The 18,569-nt window shown below is 39.8% G+C and overlaps 1 protein-coding gene across 1 annotated transcript in view; it reads left to right on the top strand.

Annotated features, from left to right (window-relative positions):
- Positions 1 to 6,174, top strand: part of STK31 (serine/threonine kinase 31) — a gene marked incomplete at its 5' end in the record, with an annotated part of 28,554 nt that extends 22,380 nt beyond the window's left edge. Inside the window, 2 exon segments of the mRNA XM_042044462.1 lie at positions 374 to 439; positions 4,261 to 6,174. Coding sequence (XP_041900396.1) covers positions 374 to 439; positions 4,261 to 4,542 — 348 coding nt within the window.
- Positions 6,175 to 18,569: the final 12,395 nt, after the last annotated feature.

The following is an 18,569-nucleotide window of genomic DNA, read 5'->3' as shown; positions in this document are numbered from 1 at the left end:
TGAAGACTGGGGGGATTTTACTTGGTTTATGAGTACAAAGTTCACATTTGTCAGAGTGTGCTTACCCCTCAGCATTTCTTTACCATACAACTTGGGCATGGACTTTTCAGTCATATTTTAAAAAGCCTACTTCTTTTGACCTCTAGAAGTTTCTTCATTATTTTTCCCCTCTTGTTTCTGTGTAAGGGAAACTTGAGCCCCTTGCATGTTTTACCCTATTGTAAAATTAGAAAACAATCTTTCCTTGCCATCTTTTCATATCAATCTGTTTTCATTTGGAACCTGGTGAATCTCCTTGACTGATGTTTGGTTTTTGTTAAACTAAATGGGAAAACCCACCAGTGTCATGTATTATATATCTTTTCATTTGCAGCTTTGCATTCAAACCCAGGAATTTGGCATAAAAGAAGATGGAACACCTGAGGTAGGTATTGTCATGGTATGTCAATTATCAGATGAGGATGATAAGATTGTCCTTGTTTAGAGGTGGTTGACTGGATTTTAAAGTGAAATATTCATTTTAAGTGCTGGGCTGAGAAAATGTTCCTGATTGCCTGTTTGCATAATTCTAGATAGCCTGGACAAATAAAACAATTGAGAAGGTAGAAAGCCCCAGAGTTTTCTTAATATTTAACTCAGATCTCACAAGGAGCAACTACAAATTGAATGATACCATGTTATAGACTTGGAGAGTAAGTCATTGAGATTCAGCCTCAAAAGATGTATTTATATTAGAAATCTATTTTTTCTGAAGTCAGGAAGTTGACTTTTTTCGTCTGTCTTACAACACAATGACTGCACAGTGTCTGAGCACTAATAAACCCACCAAATTCAATTTTAATCACGTAAAAGCAGTTGAAAAAGTGTACTGTGCCCTTTAGTCTTTGGTTTGGGTTTCTTTTTTTGTGAAGCAAGTTTTCCTATGCCTCTGAAACAAATCTACAAGTATAAGTGAACCCTGCATGATACAAATTGTTGTTGATGTTTTCATTCTTTCTACTCTCGACTGTTATTCTCCGCCTGCCTTACAACTGCAGCTGGTGTCTCCTTGAACTCTGTTTGCAGACCCTTTTTTGAAGCTTATGTTTGCCCAGTGTTTCAGTGACTCTTGGAGAATAAGAAGTAGATCTGTGCACCTTCATGCTTCACAGCTTGGCTCTCCAGCTTTGAAGTCAATCTTCACTGACTTATCTTTCTCTTGGATGTTAATCATAAGCACATCATTTTAGAGCCTCATATCTATGCATTCTTTACCTGAGTGCTTGTCTTTCCTTGGGTTCATTTTCTTGTGTAACTATTTCCTATAATCTTTCAGTCTTCTGGTCACGAGTTAAGACCAAAAAATAAATCCCTCTTTCCTAGTTATACTTGTCTATTAATGATTTGCCAGCTTTACAGAGGTGACTGTTTAAGCATAGAGCTAACTTACAAGAGTTGTGTTCATTATGAGCTTAGTGTATCCTGTCTACTGTGTTTGGGTTAAGAAAGTGTCATGATACAGTACCAGGCCAACACCACTGTGGTGGCTCCAGTGTCCCAGCACTGTACCACTGCATATCACTGATACAGTACTCTAAGTAATCTTGTTTTATTACATGACTTCTCCACAGTGTCTTTTAATAGCTTCACTTCAACTGTTTTCTGCAGTGGTGAAAGTCTGCATTACTGCAGGACTGTCTAACAAATCCTTCTACAAAATTATTTCCAATGGGGCTCTACCACAGAAAACAGAAGAATAAAACATGCAGCATTTGAGCAGGGAGGTTGTCCTCTAAATAGTATGTCATAGTTCATAATAGTTGATTGGTTTTTTTATTAAAAATTAAGTGAATCTCATGAAACACGCAATAGTATGGGAAAGAAGATTCAGTACATCATGACTGAATATTAGTCCAGCTAGGGGGTTTTAAACTTATTTCACAGAAGTTGGACAGAACCATCCGCCCAGAGCAGCAGTCAGGATAATGCATAACAATCCTTAGATACTAACCCCCCCAAACTTTCTCTCATGCATAAATGAAACTTACTTCAAGGACGTAGAAAAGATTTCTTGGGACATTAAAGCTAGTTGGTTCACTTTTGCTTTCCATAAAATTTCTGCTGTGATAATGTTTTATAAATAAGATCTGAAGTATGCAAATCCAAATTTTAATGGCCAGTTTCAGGGTATTATACTTCTGTATTCTTCTGTCACAGGTACCCTCTGAAGTGCAAAGAGCTGCTCTTATCTCAAGAACCATTAATGAATTTAGCTGGTATTGTTTTTAGCAGGGATTAATACGTTTTACAGCTATTAATAAGAGCAAATTTCTTTGACTTTTTCTACCTGATGAAAAGAAGTACTTGATCTTGACTTTGTCAGGTGATACAATCCTAATCAATATAGCACTGCTGGCAGTTTTTAAGGATTCATTCCGGATGTGTGTGATGCACGTGCCCCAACCACTAAAGTCCACCAGAAAGCAATCTGTGCTGCCTGCAGCGCACAGAAATACAGATGAGAGTTTTACCAAGAACTGTAATACTAATAAATATCTTTCAGCTGTTTCTTGGGGAATCTTTTAGACCTCTGGTTGTTAATCCTTGTCCCAGTTCTTGGGGAAAATCTATTTTGCTTCAAAGTGCTTTATCTATAATCAGCTTATTCGGAATTAATCTCCATGCCCATCTGCAGGCTCCTGACAGACTGGTAATTTCCCTTCCATCTCAATCTCATGCCCAGAGGAATTGTATACTTGTAACTAGCAAAATTTCTGTTGTTTTCAGCAAATGCAAATTTGCCACAGGAAAATAACATAGGGCTTTAAAACAGGGATATTAATGTTAGGTAACTGTGTAGCAAGAGCAATGTTTAGCAGTAAGATCTTGCAGCCACTCATTCAGCCACACCAAGATTCAATATTCAGTGTGTTTCAGCATCCAGTTTTGTGTACTAAAAAAAAATAAAAGAAGCAAGTAAGATCAAACACAATGAAATGGAGTAAACACGATGAAATGTTGTCCTACAGCCGTTTTCCTTGTAGAATCAATTTTCAGTTTCCTTAGGGTGAGAAGGGGATATGTGTTGTTGACAGACATTTGACAGTATCTTGAAATGCAAATACACAAGTACAAAGCTTTTCAAGCTCTTCAGATGCTCAGATTTTCTTCACTTTACGTGTGTAGCCGTGGTTCACTCTTGTATTTCTTTGCATGTGTTTGGATCCTCTTTGCTAGAGATTTTCCTTTGACTATTTAAAATGTTTTATAAATATTGAACAATCCTTTATGCCTGCAAGATCCACAGTTTTCAGATCTCATCTTTTAACCCAGATTTCAGGTTACCTGGGGAGTGACTAATTCTCTGGAGTCACTCTGATAACTAGTGAGAGTTGGAAATCGCTTGTTTCTGTCTTCAAGTTTTTGACTACTTGTGTACAATCCCTTACATCATATCCTTCTGTCTGTGTGAAATAGGGATAGGTGAGAGATGTACAGTTGTCTTGTATTTTGCTGTTAATATTGACCCATGTCAGAGGAGTTCCTGGCTTGGAGACTGTGAACAAGCAAGCCTTCTTATGGAAAGATTCTGTTCCTGTTGAGTTTTGTTAATCTAGATTTCTAGATCAGCATTTGAGATTGTCTTTCTAGTAGTCCCTTTGTCCAAATCCAGTGTGTGTTCTTCCTCCTCAACAGCTGATGTTTATGCATGTGTGTAGAGCTGTGGATTTATGTTTTGTGTATGGAGTCTAGTGCTATTAATGTGCTAAGTATTTAGGCATGTAATCCCTTCTGATAAATCCAAAGAGCCTAAGTATAAGTGATGGTTTAATAGCAAAATAGCTGCTGTTGGTTTAGAGTTACTTTGGGTTTTCCCCCCCTGTGCTCCTCTAGAGAGATAAAACAATATGACAAATGTTAAAAGATGAAGTTATAGAAGGTGAATGGCACCTATTTCATTCATTCTTAGTAAAAAGACCAAACTGAGTATTTCTGTAATTTATGGTAGTTCAGTGAATTCATATTCCAAAATTTCAAAACCTCATACTTTTCTGGCTGCCACTGGGATGACAGAGCTGGTGCTGAACATTTGCTTGAATTTTGTTGTTAATGAGCACTATGATGTTAAGTGTTGCTGTCCATTGGGAATGCTATGGCACAACATCTTGTGAAGGCTTTGGGCCCTAAGCACTTACAAGATGTGTTCATCAAATGCTTGGTTGTTATTTGTAATTGAGTTTGTTTTGCTTACTGATGAAATCCTTCTTCCTCTGTTTGTAGGATGATAAAGTTAAATCTCTTCTCCTGAATTTGTTCTGCTGTAACAGACTGATGCCTGAGCAGGTGCTGAGAAATGATTGCTTCCTCACAGTTGGTGTGATTCCAGTTTCACTGCAACCAGGTGAAGAGTATGAGACACATGAAAAACAAAATTCTGAGAAAACAGATGGAAAAAAAGAAGTGATTTACCAAGGGAAATGGAGTAAACCCTACTCAATAGATGAAAAATTTTCCATCAGATGTGTGTTTGAGACTTGTTTTGAAATAATTGACCTGATCTGAAATATCAAAGAATAAAAGGTTTGGTAGGTGCATTCATTTTTGAGATTATACAGTCTTCATTTTGGTTTTTTTTAAAGTAAATTTTATTTTAATTAAGTATTTGGGATTATAAGTGTGATTTTATTGATTGTGTTCTTGATTTGTCAGCCTTTTACTTTTACTTGTGTGTGGGCTTTAAATTTACAGAGACTAGACTTGTTAGATGCCAGAGATTAAGATGAAGCTTTAGTGAGTTGGTTTCTTATTGAGTTTTCTATCCCTCTTCATGCTCTGATTCCAGATAACATATTCCTCTTAAAGATGCTCTAGGGCATTATTTTTTGCTGAAGGTTTGTTTTTATTGCATAGACCAGTTGTTCTTACAGCAACTGCCTTTAGGATTTAAGGAAAAACCCCAATACACTGCTTTGACAACTTGTAAAAGAAATGGTGAGCACCCTTCCTCTTTTCTGTCTTTTTGCCTTTGAAAAATGCAATTGGCTTTCTAGAGAGCAGTAATTCTTCTAGTTGCTCCTTTGCTGTGCTGCTGCCAACCCAAATATTCTACACACACCTTTGCAAAACCAACTCTTTGTTTGCTCTGCATCAGTCTGTGTATATATTTGAGATAGCTATGAGGCTGTGATTTTCATGAATGGGTTTGTGTGCCTGCACCACTTTGTTGTTGATATTTCTATTGAAAAGTTTTGTCAGCTCTTTATCTTTACAGGAAATGGTTGTTTATCTTTATGAAGGTTTTCCTTTCTTCTCAGAAAGGAGCAGGTCAGAGCGTGCAGTGCTGCTGTAGCAGTATATTTAGCCTCTGGGTGTTGCTCTTGGACAGCGCTGTTGGCAGACTGCTGTTTTGCAGAAGAATTACTGAAGCTGCTTGTTGTTGGATGAAGAATGTCAAAATGCAGTATGTAATAGGCAAGCAGCCGCACCAGGGAAATTGGGGAGCCCTCAGGTACAGTAATACTGTCCACAATGGATAGAAGATACCCTTGGCAGGCTCTTGTTTGATATTAGACTTGGATATCTATCCTTAAACCGAAATTAGTTTTTTCGATATGGAATAGTTTGTAAGATGCTTCATCCTCTTTTCATTAAATGATGCTGATTTTTTGATTTCAGTAATGTGTGTGTAACCAATGACAGTAAAATATTTGTTAAAAGTACTTTTATGTAGAATTTTTGGTTAATGTGATAAATATTTTCATTACAGAAATCACAGAAGAATAATACCTTGTCAATGAATGTAAATATTTTAGAAGTTTTGTGGAATGCTTTCCAAATACTGATTGCAGTCTTTCACTATTAACAAAATGCTAACTCTAATTTCAGTGAATGTTAAACGCTAAAGAGAGGTTAGACTAACCTGATTGTTTGTATCGTGCTCCGTAATAAATATTAGGATAAATTTTTGCCTGGTTTTCCTGCTCCAGAGTCCATGCAAACTAAAGTGTACTTAAATTCCCAAAATGTTAACCTTCTTGGTTTTCTGGAACCAGAAGTCTTCATATATGCTTGATTAAAGAAAAATAAATTGCAGATTATTCAAAAGTTCTTCACCAGCTGTAAGTATTACGAAACCTTTTGTTATGTATGAGCCTTTTCTATTTGAATTAAATGTTGATTAAAGTTTTAGTGTCACCAGTTCTGTTTGTTTCTACATTGATATTTTCTATGGTAATTTTGTAGATCTGGCTTTCTTTTCATTTCTTATTTGCCAGAGGCCTTAAGAAAATAGGTTGGTTCAGGGTCAAGTTGCACAGCTCTCCTGCCAAAGCTGAATACTAATCGATGGTAATGGACTGCCTGCTGTGTAGTTTGAGACATCTCTTTCAGCTGTGTCTCTTCCGGCTAGAAATGGGTACTTGGAGGATAGGGAAGGGAGGCTGAAGTGATCCTGTAGGGACCGTCTGCCTCCTTGCTCACTTGCTGCTGCTTCTAAGAAGCCCAAAAGAAACTTGCCTCACTCTTTCTTGGTATCAGCAACCTGCAGCTTTGAGCAGTGTCCTTGCACACACCAGGATGGTGAGGGCCCATCAGGGGCTGGCTATTGCTTTACTTGGAGGTAAGGTATTCAGCTGTCATGGGCACAAGGCTCCTTACAGCCTTTAACAGTAGGCCCGCAGTTCCAGCCCTGGTACTGGCAGCTTTCTTTCGTCAGGACTGTTACCCGTGTTACTTCTTCAGAGTTGTGTTCTCTCCGCACTCCTCACCTTGATGCTCACCAGTTGGGCCTTGGTATCAGTCTTGGCTTTTGCTCAGTACATCATACCCAGCTGGCCAGTGCAGCTGCCTTCTGGGGTGTAGAAATGGTAACAAAGTTACCTCGGAGGAAATGCTCTCTTCAGACACCTGCAACCACTTCCTCTGGCTCTGCCTGACCCAGCCTGCAGCCCTGCGGTAGGGCTGGTTTTCTTTGGCAATAGGAGTTCTTTCATCAGATTGGGAGAATGTCAGCATTTCTTATCTCCATGGTTTGGGTGGAGCAGGAGGAACTATTTCAGTTCTGACTGCTGCACCTCTGCGCAGTTCTGGAGACTCCTGCTCTTCTGTTCAATACCTCTTAATCTTCGTGCCTACATCCATAATAACATTACTACATCTTTGCAGGTAGTTTGCTGCTCGCTTCATTAATATTTAACACTTGTGCCTATGTAGTTTTGAGAAGGGTTGGGGCGGGTATTTTGTACCTCAAAATAGATTTCTACTAGATAAGAACCCTTCTTACCAACACTCACTGGGAATTTAACCATTTTTTCATGCAAGTATGTATAGCCTGCAGGTTAAATTGTATTCTTTCATAGGTAACTGCCTCAAGAACTTCCCCTAAATGGGCAAAGATTGATTTCATCTCCAGTCGCCTAATCTGCAAGCAAACTGGCATGAATTTATCCTGATTTCAAATCAGGAGTCTAATAGCTTTCAAGTTTATGACTTTCTAGACTGATGAATGTTTGAGACCCTGATCTTCATTCACATAATTTAAAACTCTGGTGAAAACTTTCCTCAGATTTCTGGGTGTGTGCTGACAGACGTTAAGATAATGCACTGTGCCACAGCTCCTGCAGGAGTTGTCTTGGACTGTGTGTTTTTCACAGCAGACACACCATGGCTAGATAAGCAATTTTCAAATTGTCCTAAATCTGCTGTTACCACGCGTGGTGGTGGCACATGGGCTCAAGTGTTGGAATTGGGTTTTGGCAGCTTTAGATTCAGGGACTGCAATATGTCAAGACCCCACCATGTAGAAGCCTGAGTTAAAATGATGAATTGGACTGTTTGTAATTGTATTTTAGTATATTATATATGTCTAGCATCTCTGTGTTAATGCTGTAAGCTATGTTACCAACAGGTGGAGAGAAACAAGATTTGTTCTGCTGTGTGAAGATGTGATGTTGTTTTGTATTTGTCACCTGCTGTGTTGCCAGTAGCTATTTAGCTGCCTGAGGCCTGTGGCTGAGACCCCCTTCCACTAGCTGTAATGCAGAGATGGGAAAGCTTGCCAAAACTCCCTGACATACCTTTCTTCTCTTGTGAACTTTCAGCTGTTCAACTTTCCTGTAGCCTTAACAATCGGTAGCGCAGTCAAGAAGACCAGATCTGTTCTGTCTCATCTTGGCAGTCCAAGTGTGGACCAGAACTTTCTGGTATTCTGAATATGGTATTGCAAGTTTAATCTGTCATCTTAGCAGCCCTCTGGCTTCTTTCTGACCTCCTTTTCCAGCTCCATGGCCTGGTGCTTCAGCAAAGCCAAGAGCTGTACTGCCTGGCATTGTTATACTGGATACTGACAGATTTCACAGCTCTGGAGAAAGAGTCCTTGTCAGAAGTCAAAGAAGATGGTGAATGTGAGCCTTGGGGCTTTGAGATGCAAGATGACATTCCTTTAGATTCCTCAGCAGCAGGTTTTGCCCTTATCAGGTGTGTCTTGGGTTTTCTCTTCTCCCAGATGTGGCCTAGGATGCTTGTGGTGTAAAAGTGTGTGTTACAGCCTTGGTTGCATGCAGTTACCTGCAAGTGCTAAGTGAACATATACACCCTCCTCTCCATCACTTACTGAGCTCTCCATGCATTGCTGCAGCTTTTCTTTCTAACTAAATTCTTGAGAACTTTTCTTCTGTTCTCTCTCCCTACTCTGGTAATAAAGTTTCTCTGTTGCTCTCAAAGACAGTCTCTTGTGATGTTACTGGAATCTGAAAATCTGTGAAATCCAAGTTCTTAATATTGTTACCTGATGTACCCTGGGGTGGGTTAAGTTATTGGCCTGCCAAGGCAGCAGTAGAGTAGACACAAGGACAATTCTTGAAGGAGAATAAGAGCTATGTATCCAGTAGACAGTATTTCCAGTGTCTTGAAGCTCTGTAGAAGGATTTTTAAGTGGCAATTAACACACTTCAAATTTTTATGCTGTGTTTGCATGAACTGTACTAATTGCAAGCTGTGCTAGTCCTACCAGCTGAAACACTGAATAAACACACAAGAAGCCTTGTGCAGCGTAAAAGTCACATGCAGTGTGAATCTGTACAGCCAGCACAACTCAGAGGATTTCTTTGTGTACAAGCATTTCAGTTTGCAGGATCGATTTACTCTCCCTCAGGAGAGAAACGGGGAGAATTCTTTTGGAGAAAGCAGATTGAAGATGCTTTGGTCAGCTACTGCGATGAAAGCTGGGTGAATAGTCCAAAGGAAAAGCCCACTGGCCTCTAGATCAGGAGATGCAGGTGAAGGCTGCTGGAAGTAGAAGTGGTGTTATTTCAAAAACTTTTTTCCTCATAGAACTTTGAAGTTGAAATCTGCAGTTGGGAAAGGCAGTTCTGTTCCACAGCAACTTTTCTTCCTTCTCCTAATTTAACATAACTGTCAAAATGGTGATTCCACGAAAGTAAAGCCAAGCTCTCCTTCAGGGCTGGTTGTGACTTGCAGGCACAGTTAAGGCCACAGTTTCCAACATATCACATGAAAGAAAGAAATATTTCAAAGTTGTTCTGGTTGGACAACAGTATGTTTACACTAATGTCTTTTTCCTAATACTTTTTTGAAGTATTTTGTTAACCAGAGCCTGACTTTATTGTATTACAGGGACATATCTGCAAAGCCGTTACATTCTTGAGACACCTTTTGCTGTTGGGGATTTATAGTTCAGTCACTATGACTCGACAGACTTTGTATTTCAGTATGAATTCTCTATGTTGCCTCTACAAATGTTATTATTGTAGATTGAGAATGGTTTGGTGCTAGTGTTCTCTTAGAGACAGTGTTATTTATTTGATGGTGCTGTTTGCAAGTAACGTGACTGCTAATGTGCATAAAATGTGAGCCTGAACATTTGGATATTCTGTAGTGATTTTCCACGGAGCAGCCTTTTCCCCTCCAACTTAGTAATAGACATCCAGCCTTGCCTGCATGTGTGCTGCAGATTTTCTCACTGTTTTACTAGGGAAGAGCTATTCTTTAAAGATAGGATCAAAAATCTCACTCTTATTTATAGTCTTCTGTTCCTACTGCTGCAGACAGAAACGGTGTGGGGAACTTGGGGAGATACTGGATACCAATGACTTGGTTTTTGAATGCCTCTTTTTCCTTCCTGGGTATTTTTGTTTCAGTGAAAGCCTCTCTAAAAAGACAGGTTCTGATAGGAAGCTTAATAAATATGCACTGGAACTTGCTCTAAGTGGTTCGTATGAGGTGTACTTGATAGTGCCTATACATATCACCCATACACTGTTTCAAACACGGGGGGGGAGTATTAGCTCCTGCTGCTCCTAACTCTATCAGAAGTTACAGTTTTAGTCCTTTGCAAGAACACAGTGTCAGGAAACAACCTGTGTGTGCTGTTAGGTGAGCCAAAATGCTGAACCTGAACACTTGGTGTATTGAAAATTTTCTAGTCAGAGCACACTGACAGGCCAGCAAGTTGCGTTAATATTTTAATACCTCAGGCAATTTATAAAGTTAATCTTTTGACATTTTTATTTGCTTTTCCGTTCAACATCATGATCAATTTTTTTATCTTTTAAAAGTTTCGTTTATGACTGTCATTTAATTGATGATAACTATAAATTATACTAGATGCAAAGCAATAAATAAAAGAAATGCAAGTAGTATAATTTGGAACATGGTAATCTTAGTAGCCTGAGTCATGAATTTCATCATCCGCTGCAGTTAGTATAATTTTATGATTCATAAATCTATTCATTTCTTTTTTTAGCGTGTCGTCAGATAAACAGCTCAACAGTAAGGTGGCAGAATTGTCTTGTCTCACCCCGGTTGTAGGAGAGAAGGCAGGTCTAATTGTTCCTATACAAACATAGTAAATCTGTCCCTCTGACCTCTTAAATCTGCAAAACAGCTTCCTGTGCTTCAGTGGAGCACTAGCTCATTAAGGCTTTCAGATTATCAAATGACCACTACCTCAACCTAAAATTTATACTTTGTTCAAATTGTTTAGAAGTGCATTTGTTCATTTTCTGAAGGTGACCTTCCACCATGGATCAGTGCACAGACACACACAAAGTGATCCTGGGCTGACTTAAGCCGGAAGTGATCAGCATTTGCTTAATGTTAAGTCAGTGCTACTACAGAAGTACTGTCAGGCCCTCGAATAGTTGATGTCTCTAATTTAACTGCAGAAACTGTGCTTTTCCCATTGCTCTCTGTGGATTCACTTCCAATTTAAAATCCTCAAGTGATGTGATTTGTTTTGGAATGTCCCCTCTTTCTAGGTGCCATGCCAGCCACAGTACCTGCCACTTACTAAACTTGAAGTTTGAAAAGCCCTACAGAAAGGATCAGTCTTTAGATAGATAGGTAGTTGGAGATACATTATTAAATCAGAACTTACCTTAATTCAGGAGAATGAGTTTGCTCTAATAATGTTGCTTTTTCAGGAACCAGTGTGGCAAGAAGAAACAAGTTAGGGGCATATAAATATATGACCAGGGTCTTTGAAGCCCTGGTCATTCATTATAAAATCAATATCCTCAGTTCACAGAATCACAGAATGGATGAGGTTGGAAGGGACCACAGTGGGTCATCAGGTCCAACCTCCCTGCTCAAGCAGGGCCTTCCTAGAGCACAGGCACAGGATTATGTGCAGATAGCTCGAGTATCTCCAGTGAGGGAGACTCTCTGGGCAATCTGTTCCAGTCTTCAGTCACCTGCACAGTAAACAAGTTCTTCTTCATATTCAGGTGGAACTTCTGTGCATCGGTTTCTGCCCATTGCCTCTTGTCCTATTGCTCAGCACTGCTGAGAAGAGCCTGGCTCCATCCTCTTGCCATCCTCCTTTCAGATACTGATAGACATTGATAAATAAATAAGCTTATGCTAAGGTAAATGTCATACAAGCTGAAAGTGCTGGGTCATTGGCTCTTGGCAAATTAACAATACAATCACAGTGTGCCATGAAGAGGCAGCACTTTTCACTGCCCCAAACCCTGGGTTTTTAAAATGCTTGGCAGGGTCCTTCTCTGCCACGTGTCTGTCCATGACAGCTGAAACTATCCTGCACTGGCATGCATACATGTATGCATTTTGGTGTTTGTATTTAGATTCCTCTATGACTGCTACTTTCTGGTTTTCATTTCATTCGCCTACATCTCTGCTCTGTGGGGCTCTGTGAAAAGTGGTTCAATTGTGCCATTAGAAAAGCTATGTTAATTCTGGAATAACCCGTGAACTATCAGCCACTGTGTAATATCTACAATTTTTTTCCTTGTTTTTACGAACAATCTTAGTATGATAACTAACTTCCATTCATAAGTTGCTGTGCAAGACTATGTCACTTCTAAAGAGTATGCAAAATCATGTATTTTGACCATGCACTGGTTAAGTGCATGTTAAGTTAAACCAGGTTAAGTTAGCTTCATCAAGTTAAATGCCAAGTATCCAGCAAAAACAATTGGAGAAGACAGAATTTTTTAAGAGTTAAAACATAGGCAGTGACCTCAATGCTATGATCTCTTGCTTCAGTAAAATAACAGAGAAACTCTTTTTAGCCAAGGTACCTTTTCCAGATTTTGACATCAGTCACCAAAGAAGAATAAAAACTCACCAGAGACAGTTTAGAGAGGAGTATAAGAAAGTCAAATGTCTACAAACTGGGATCTATGGGCTAGAAAAAAGACTTGGGTAAAGAGAAGGTTTAATTCTTCAAAGAGGCAGAAACCTAGAACAGAGCTGAACAAAATGGAGTTGTTGTTCTTATGTTTTTGCTTTGGGGATTAATAGATTGAATTTTACAGCAAAGGAAGTTAAAGTTAGATATGGCTTCAAACTGGAGGAGAGTAGGTTTAGATTAGATATTAGGAAGAAATTCTTTATTCTGAGGGGAGTGAGACCCTGGAACAGGTTATCCAGATAAGCTGGGGATGCCCCATCCCTGGAGGAGTTCAAGGCCAGGTTGGATGGGGCTCTGAGCAACCTGGTCTAGTGATAGCTGGTGGGGGTTGGAACTAGATGATATTTAAGATCCTTTCCAACCCAAATCATTCTAAGACTCTATGATATTGGTGGGAAAAAAACCCCATTCTAATTCAGCATAATTAAACTCTGGAATGTATGGCTTAGTAGTGAGATAAGGTAACTGTCTGGCAGAGTGACATAGGTATGTATAGTTAGTATTGAGTGGAAGCTGGGCTGGAGAACTATATTTTCTGTTCTACTTGGCTCTGTCTTTTGTGGTTTTTTTTTTTAATGTATCACATTGCCTTAAGCCATCACTATTAGGTAGGTTGGTATCAGCAAGAAAAAAGTGTGTGAACTCGACATACCTTGAAGTGGGTAAATTAAAAAGAGGAAACCTGTGTCATAAACTCTCTTTTGCAGATGGTAGGGAACAGAGCCCTGGTTAACTGTGTGCAATTGAGATTTGTCAGCCCTAGAAAGCTTAAAAAGTGGCTGACATTTTTCCTTCATTGGAAGCTGCACACAAGTTGCTTTGTACCAAAGGCAACCTGACATTTGCAGAGACCTGCAGCACTCCAATTAATAGGTTCTACTTGCAAGGATGATTTCAACAAAGGCTTTCTCCATTATAAAGTCTTGTTCAGTACATCTCTAAATCAGTTTTAAAAGTTTTTAATCTATTTTATGCAAAGGCCTGTTGTCCTCAGCTGGTTGTCAAATCCATTGCTGCAAGCTGCACTGGCCAGACTGTTATGGGTGGATGATTAGTAAGATACTGAGCTTTGTTTGGATACAAGGCTCAAAATACCCACAAGTGCCTCACCCTGTTGGAAAACATTCTATTTAGTGTGTGCTGCCTATAGGTCTTTCACAGGGGAGCATTTGCCAGATAACACACTGCCCTCTGGAAAATTGTCATCGGGCTGGGCAGGAAACTGCATTTACATGAGTATTCACATGGGACCCAACTGCCTCCCAAATATCTGCTTTAAACACGACTGACTTTGTCCCTCGAGAGAATTTACCAGAATATTACAGGCTGTTCTTATGCCTCTTCTTTTTCTACAAACAGTACCTGACTACAAAAACAGTGTCTCTTTCTATACAGGTCATAATTTGCTGTTGATTTCCCTCTACTGTGCTTGTTTGGCATATCTGCTGCGGAGGTACTTATGTTGATCCAGTCATAGCTGCCTTCAGACAGAGAAATAAGCAGCAGAAGGAGGGGAACTTCTGAGAAATACACCTCCTGCTTTTGTTCAGCTGTTCCTGGTAGGAGTAATATTAATAATAATGCACAAGTATGATGCAAGCAGACTTGTTTTTTAAAGGGAGCAAAGCGTTCCAGACCATTAGCTCATACTGTATTTTTGCTATTAACGTCTTTCTAATAGAAACTGAAGATCAGAGGCTGAGGGGGAATGCTGAACCAGAGGAAGGTAAAGAAACCCACCTCACTCTTTGCAAGGTTGGAAGGGGCAGCAGGAGATTGTCTAGTCCTCTCTCCTGCCCAAAGCAGGATCAACTACAGCAGACTGCTCGGGACCATGATCAGTTAGGTAGTGAATTATCTCCAAAGATGCAGACTTCAAATGTCTCCATGCACTTTGTTTCATTATTTGACCAGCTTGACAATAAAAAAAAGCTTTTTCTTACGTTTAAATGGAATTTCTTGTATTTCAGTCTGTGCCCTTTGTGTCCTTTCATTGGGGTCCACTGAGAAGAGTCCGGCTCACTTTGTTTTACACCCTCTCATCTGATATTTATACACTTTGGTAAGATCACCCTTGAGCCTTCCTGTTTTCAGGTTGTGAGCTCTCCACCTCTCCAGGTGTGGCATCTATGTAGCATCTTCATGAATCTTTGCTTCACTTCCCCCAGTATGTCCATGTCCCTTTTGTAGTTGTGAGCTCAGAACTGGACTTCATGGTACAGAGGACTCACCAGTGCTGAGTAAAGGGGAAGGATCACCTCTCTTGAGCTGCTGGTGATTGGCACAGGCAGGTGCTTCCCCTCTGCCCCAGTAAAGGGAAGATCCCACCTGAGATGTCTTGGAGGAGGTGTTTGAATGGATTGCTGCACACCTGCAGAGCTGAGCAGACGTGTAAGTACTTTGTATGTGTTCGTGATCTTGGTGACTGATGGGGGAAAGTTTGAATCTGAAAATACTTGGTGTAGTTTAACTGAAAGAAAAATCTTTTGTCGCTTGAATGACAAGGGATTGCTGAGGTGATCAGCTCTGTTGCAGGCACATTCAGCAGATAAGAGGGGGATCATGATGATCGGGGGGCAGTTTCCTGATGCAGGAAAACCCCAGGCAAGCTCAAGGTCCCACCATGAGCTGGCAGCTTGTGCTGGCAAACTATGGAGGGGAACAGGAGTAAAGATGTCCACCCCACTCCAGAAAGAACAGCCCTGGGGAGGATTAGGACACCAGTAGCCTTCCTTTTTGTCATGGACTGGCTCTTTGTGGTTTCATCTTGGTGCCTGAAATGTTAACAGGGCCGCACATGCTAATATAATTACTGAGACCTGACACATAAAAACAACCCAATCCCCCCACAACAGTACAGTGGTGGTGCTCCTGCTCCACTGCTGGGTGGTGAATAGCAGAAGCAGGATCTGGTTGATGCAGGTTGGGAATCTTGCCTAAAGTGAAGCATCACCAGTGTTTCTGTGATAAGCACCTCTCTTTGGTGTCTAGTCCATAATTTCATATTCTGAAGAACACCAAGTCCTTGGAGGGCAGAAGGGAAGTAGGGGGAGAGTGGAATGACCTGGGACCTGGGAAACTTGGTACTAGGCAAGGGTCCTTTCTGCAATGTTTTGCTGCCAGCTAAGTCCCACTAAGTACTGAATCATTGTTCAGCTATGGTTTTGCTGAGGACTAAGCATTCCTGTTCTCCAGGAGATAGGAAAGGGACAAGCTTTGAGTACTCCTATCCACCATAAATTCTACCTGGAGGTACTGTAAAGTGGCAAGTGTGCTCTCCAGTTTTGATCACTGAGAGATGAAGCAGAGTGCTCTTTACTTTCTACAGAGTCTCAAGCCTTCTGTCTGGTGTGTGAGATGATGAACCAAAGCCTTGACCATCTTATTCTCTTCGACATCATCAAGGATTCAGATGCTTTCCATGACAATCTTTGCTGGGACTAATCAGTATGGGTTGGAAGCCCAACTTTAGAAGTGCTTTGGATGTTGATAATCAGACTTCTATACTGAAATTGCTTTGAAAGCAGTAAAGAAATAAGAGCTGACTCCTGTTAAAGCAGCTGTCCTTGAAAAGAAACCATCTGAATCTTCATATAGGTCTCTTGGATAAGGTACCTGGTAGTTATTAACCTTCCTTCTATGAAAAAGTATGGGTATTTTGATTCCAATATCTTACTATTTATTTAAAAAATACATTTTTTTGTAGTACATGGTCAATCAAACTCACTGACAGACAAATCATCTCATGACATTTTAATTGTTCTTCTTTCATTATAAAAATAAAGAACTCAGCGCAAAATCTCCTGCTGTAAGGCAGGGCACATACATGTAATTATAGGATGCTTTTGGTGTTTAAAAAAAAAAAAAGAAATTAAATGACTAATACATTTTGCTGGTGGAACTGACAGCTGTAACAAACCTGCTTCTCTCATCAGCTGTAAGCTTTTATCCCTGCCTTGTACTAATGAATAAATCATCTTATTACATAAAATTACATTCTAATTGCTCCCGTGTCAGTCTATTTCAGGTTAGACCTAGCCAGTAAGGTTCCCTTGGTGCCTGGGTTTTCCCTTTCTGCTTGACTGCTGAGCAGTCACTTTTAAAATGCCTGGGAATTATCTTGGAGGAGAAAAATTGGGAGAAGGTAGGAGACAAAGGGAGAGAAGAGAGAATATAAAGGGGACAAGAAATGAATGTAGGAGCCATGAGAAAAATCTGAAGGAGCTGTTGAATGGAAGAGCTAAATGAAAAATACTTGGAAAAGCTAGCGGGGTGTGAGTGGGAAGAGAGGGAAGATGAGTCAAAACTACGGCAAACCTTCCTGTGTTATGCCTTGTGTGGAGCAGCTCGTGGGAGTTCTTGGTGTTGGCTAAACAGCCATGGCCATTTGTGTGAGAGGAGCTTTTCCTCAAGCTCTGACAAGTTGTTATCATCTAAGTTCTCCTTTTCCTCTTAACTTCAAATGTTACCTAGAAAACATTAATTGGTCATTTAATACTGCAGAGTGAAGGGTTGTATCCCCTCAACCCTCCCCATCTTCAAGTGAAATGATTGATTCTCAGATCAGAGAAAGGCAATTTCAGTAGGCTTTCCGTCGTAGAGAAAGTGTTTCCAAATTAATTGTAACTAAATGACTTGGAATTCATTCTTCAACTACCAACAGGTGGTATCAACTCTCATATATTGATCTTTTTTAGGTCGATTAGAAAAAAGACCAAGAGTGAGTAAGACTCCCTTGAACAAAAACAAGTGCACCTGTGAAGAAATCATGCAACTTTAATTAATTAGGTTTAATAACTGATTTAATTGAGGCTTCCTGTTGTAGATAATGCATTTGGAAATGATGGTGCAGCTCCTAAATTACTGATGTAATCATTTGCAAAATAGAAAAAGTAGGGCTTCTTGTTGCTGTTCTAAGATGTGCTAAAATGATGTCTAGAGTTTTTTGCTTTTGTTTCTTTTTGTAATGTGAGATTATCTTGCCTACCCCATTTTTTTGTTAAAGACTAGAGTACTAGTAGGATCATACATTATAAACAAATGAATTTGGTTTGAGGCAGGCCGATTCTTTCTTCTAAGACTGTTTACAGTTCTCTTTTGTAGGTTGTCTATAAAATAGATTTATCTTAAAGTCCTGGCAAATGGACGAAAAGCTGTCAATGCTAAACATGCAGAACCCTATTTCCTACCTGATATTTCTGGGTTGTTTTGGAGTGAAGATGTAACATTTTTCACATACCTAAATTTTTTTAACAAATTGCTATACAGAAAGAAGTCTTACATCCAGCAAAACAAACCATTTGTTCTGCCTTTCCAGTACATAAAAAAAGAAAAGATGATAACCCTTGCTTTTTTTTGTTTGCTGAGTCCCTGCCTTAGAAGATCCATATTACTGTAATTTGTTCCAAGAAAGAGTCCCTTTGTAGAGGCTGCACAAGGAGTGTGTGGGATCCCTGTTTTTATTTCAGGTTTGAATGTGGAAACAAACTGGCAATCATTTGGTTTTGTTGGGAAAAATGAATAGGGAGTTCTGTGTCTGTTACAGCACCACGAGGCAAGAATAACCCAAACAGATGAATAGAGGTAATTCCAATCCTTGATTACTTTTCCTGTATGAATGCAGGCAAACTGGGTTTAGTACAGACCTAAAGGCAAAGGTTTGTTACAATTCCAAACTCAAATGTTTTATCATGCTTTTCCCTTCAGTTTAATTGCCACCATGGACATGATATTGAAGGAGCATTGTGCTTTTGGGGCATTGCTGTTAAGGTTTGCTTTTGACTAAGAGTCTTTCAGATAAAGTGATTTTTATTTTTGTTTCTATTCCCCTTTTCCAGTTTTCTCCCTCCTGGTACTTGAGGTACCTTCTGCTACCCATTGCCGTGATGTGTTTAACTCTTCCAGGTGACAGGACTGC

This window comes from Corvus kubaryi, unplaced genomic scaffold (genome assembly GCF_017639235.1).
Source record: "Corvus kubaryi isolate FWS band 111438036 unplaced genomic scaffold, C.kubaryi_AGA036_p1.0 37398, whole genome shotgun sequence".
Classification (NCBI taxonomy): domain Eukaryota; kingdom Metazoa; phylum Chordata; class Aves; order Passeriformes; family Corvidae; genus Corvus; species Corvus kubaryi.
The sequence above is the reverse complement of the archived record's forward strand: the minus strand, read 5'-3'. Positions and strand labels throughout refer to the sequence as shown.